The following is a 2,551-nucleotide window of genomic DNA, read 5'->3' on the forward strand; positions in this document are numbered from 1 at the left end:
CCGGGAAGGAGGCCGACGGGCTGATCTGTACCGCCGGGGAATTAAACAGGTACCTCCAGTTCACGTTATTAGCGCCAGTTCCTGAGCACCGGAATGTCGGGCGCCCTCGGAAACGCCCGGTTTGCTCACGCCGCCGAGTGCAGCAGCCTTTGGCCCGGCGGTAACAGCTTCCCCCTCCACCTCCCTCTGCCGACACCCGCTCACAAAGCCGCAGCCCCACCGGCTGTCATTCCAAACATGCCTACCGAGTAAACCTGGAAACAAACTTGTTAAGATCCAGCTAAATACCAAACCACTGTCGACCACGTTCTGGTTTTCTGTTAAGTGTTCCTCTGCAGGCTAGTTCACAAATGAGCTATAAATACATGAATTCCACAACCACGCCACAACATGAATGGTTTTTGCATAGTTTTTCTTTATTACGTAATTCTTCCTTTCCCCTCCAGAGTATGACTTCTGAGGACAAATGCTTCTCAACACTTGTGGACTAAGGGAACTCCTGGACAAGTATTACTCATGTAATTAAATCATCTTCCAAAAGGTCACATTGAAAATTAAGCTAGCACAGAGGAATTGCAGTTGTCCTTCTTCATAGCTTTACATATTCTCCCAAGGTAAAAACCATAACCCTATTCTTTCAACGAGTGAGATAAGATGATGAATCAAAAAAAAAAAAAAAAAAAAAAAGTTTCCCATTTCATCTGCAGCCTTTATTTCCATGTAGTTTCTTCACCAGGCTTCAACTCTCTGTGTGGAAAGAAAAATACACAGGAGAGACTAAAATTAGGATAATTTTTCTAGAACATTTACTAATAAATGTAATTATTCTATAATACCTTAATTTTGAGAGTGATGTATAAATTTAACTTTCCTTGCAACTGTTGTCAGTTAAAAATTGTTCAGTACTGATACACTTCGTCTTTTGTTTCTAAAGCTTCAAGGTATTGAGTCGTCTTAACTCCCATTCATTTAAATGGAAGCTTGACACTGCTGACCTCTAAGGAGTTAACACACTTTCTACATAATGAAATCCAAAAGGAAAAAATCTGCTTCTTTTAAATGCAAAAATTCATTACTTTAGTGGGAAGAGAACTAGAGTGTGAAAGAAAAGGGGATTTTTGCCAGAAGCTGAAATACCAGCCCCACTTCACCAGCAACTGCAGTAAGAAAAGTGCCACGGGGTAGACTTTGTCATAAACTTACTTCCTTAACTAATTTAGGTGAGACCAGAGTTTAAAAAAAAAAAAAATCCACCTGCAAACTGATAAAAATGTTTTTCGCTCATGCTACGCAGCGTGATTTTTTTCCTATTGTTCCGTTAACTCTCCAGTCTAATACAGAATTAGAAGTGATAGAGCTGAGGCAATGCATTAAATTATCTCAATTCTTCCCCAGAGGTCAGCCAGTAAGCCCAAACTAATCAGTGTCTATAACCACATCTTTCAGTGAAGATACAGCAGCTGCCAACATAAATGTGTTATTATTTTCAAATGACACAGATTTATAAAAGTACTAGTGATCCTTTTTTCAGGACTAAGATGGCTCCTAAAGCTCAGTTTTCAGTGGGCATTAGTAATCTAAACCCCTTCATGAATGCTTGCTGAAACTTTTAGGGCTTTCTTCCCTTTAACATTTTGACACTGATGGGTTTTTTCATATGTAAGACTCTCAAAAAGAGCAGACAAGCACTTTGCAAAATAACATAAAGCAGACCTTCTATATAATAAGCTCTTGTTTCTGAAGGCACTTAGTTTTTCATCATTCATTCTGTCCAAATAGCATCCAACCACAAATCCTAAGGGAACAAGGATGTGAACCCAGTGATCACGCAGAGCTTGGGCGAAATTCACCATGGCTGCTAGAGAAAAAAGCATAACAGAGGAGGGTTACTAATAATACCAATAATACTGTTGCATATCTGGCATCTTTAATCTCACTTACTAGGGTCCTACAATAGCAGAATAAAACTCGAGGGCCATCGAACACTTCCTACAAGACACATGCTGTTGTCAAATCCCCAGAGTTTTCTTGGAAATAATCCTAACTCATGGCCCTGGGGAATAGAGTTTTATCCTAAAATGTGAGAAACAGAACACGTCTTTTAAGATATCCCTGGTGAAATAATTCTATTTATATGTTCCAGAATAATTTACCCATTAACGTAACTCTAACAAATGCATTTACTACCTAAAATCCTGTAGACAGACACTTTATTACCTGTAACAAGACTGAAGTTAAGCTGTACGTTCAGTGGGGAATTGACAGCTAAGGAAGAAAGAGCATTTCTAAAACACAGCGAACTTTTACAACCTAAGCAAAGACAAAATTAAGGCCTTGTTGCAAGTTCTAAGATACACCACGGAAGTCACAGCTGCGAGCTCAGAGCTACATACTAGTTACAGAAAACGGACAGAACCGACGCCGTTGCCCGCACACCCCAAACCGCAGGCGGCCTCCATGGCGGCCGGGCCCGGCGCTCACGGTAGTGACCCAGGAGAGGGCCCTGCCAACCTCCCGGCTCCGCTGCCCCCAGCCTGCCTGGGGACCCCAC

The 2,551-nt window shown here is 41.4% G+C and overlaps 1 protein-coding gene across 1 annotated transcript; it reads right to left on the reverse strand.

Moving 5' to 3' along the window:
* Positions 1 to 710: 710 nt before the first annotated feature.
* Positions 711 to 1,853, reverse strand: NDUFB1 (NADH dehydrogenase (ubiquinone) 1 beta subcomplex, 1, 7kDa). Its single transcript, XM_010024671.1, has 2 exons — positions 1,714 to 1,853; positions 711 to 747 (listed from the first exon to the last, which is right to left on the reverse strand). Exons 1-2 carry the CDS (start codon positions 1,851 to 1,853, stop codon positions 711 to 713), a joined length of 177 nt encoding a protein of 58 aa, XP_010022973.1.
* Between the last annotated feature and the right edge of the window lie 698 nt (positions 1,854 to 2,551).

The sequence above is a fragment of the Nestor notabilis genome, unplaced genomic scaffold, assembly GCF_000696875.1.
Source record: "Nestor notabilis isolate BGI_N333 unplaced genomic scaffold, ASM69687v1 Scaffold34611, whole genome shotgun sequence".
NCBI classification, from domain to species: Eukaryota; Metazoa; Chordata; class Aves; order Psittaciformes; family Psittacidae; genus Nestor; species Nestor notabilis.

Excerpts from the sequence above, each read along its gene's own strand:
- NDUFB1 (XM_010024671.1), bottom strand. The coding sequence starts at position 1,853 with ATGGTGAATTTCGCCCAAGCTCTGCGTGATCACTGGGTTCACATCCTT. Across the intron at positions 748-1,713 it reads AAGAGCTTATTATATAGAAG|AGAGTTGAAGCCTGGTGAAG; the intron begins GTCTGCTTTATG and ends CTTTCCACACAG.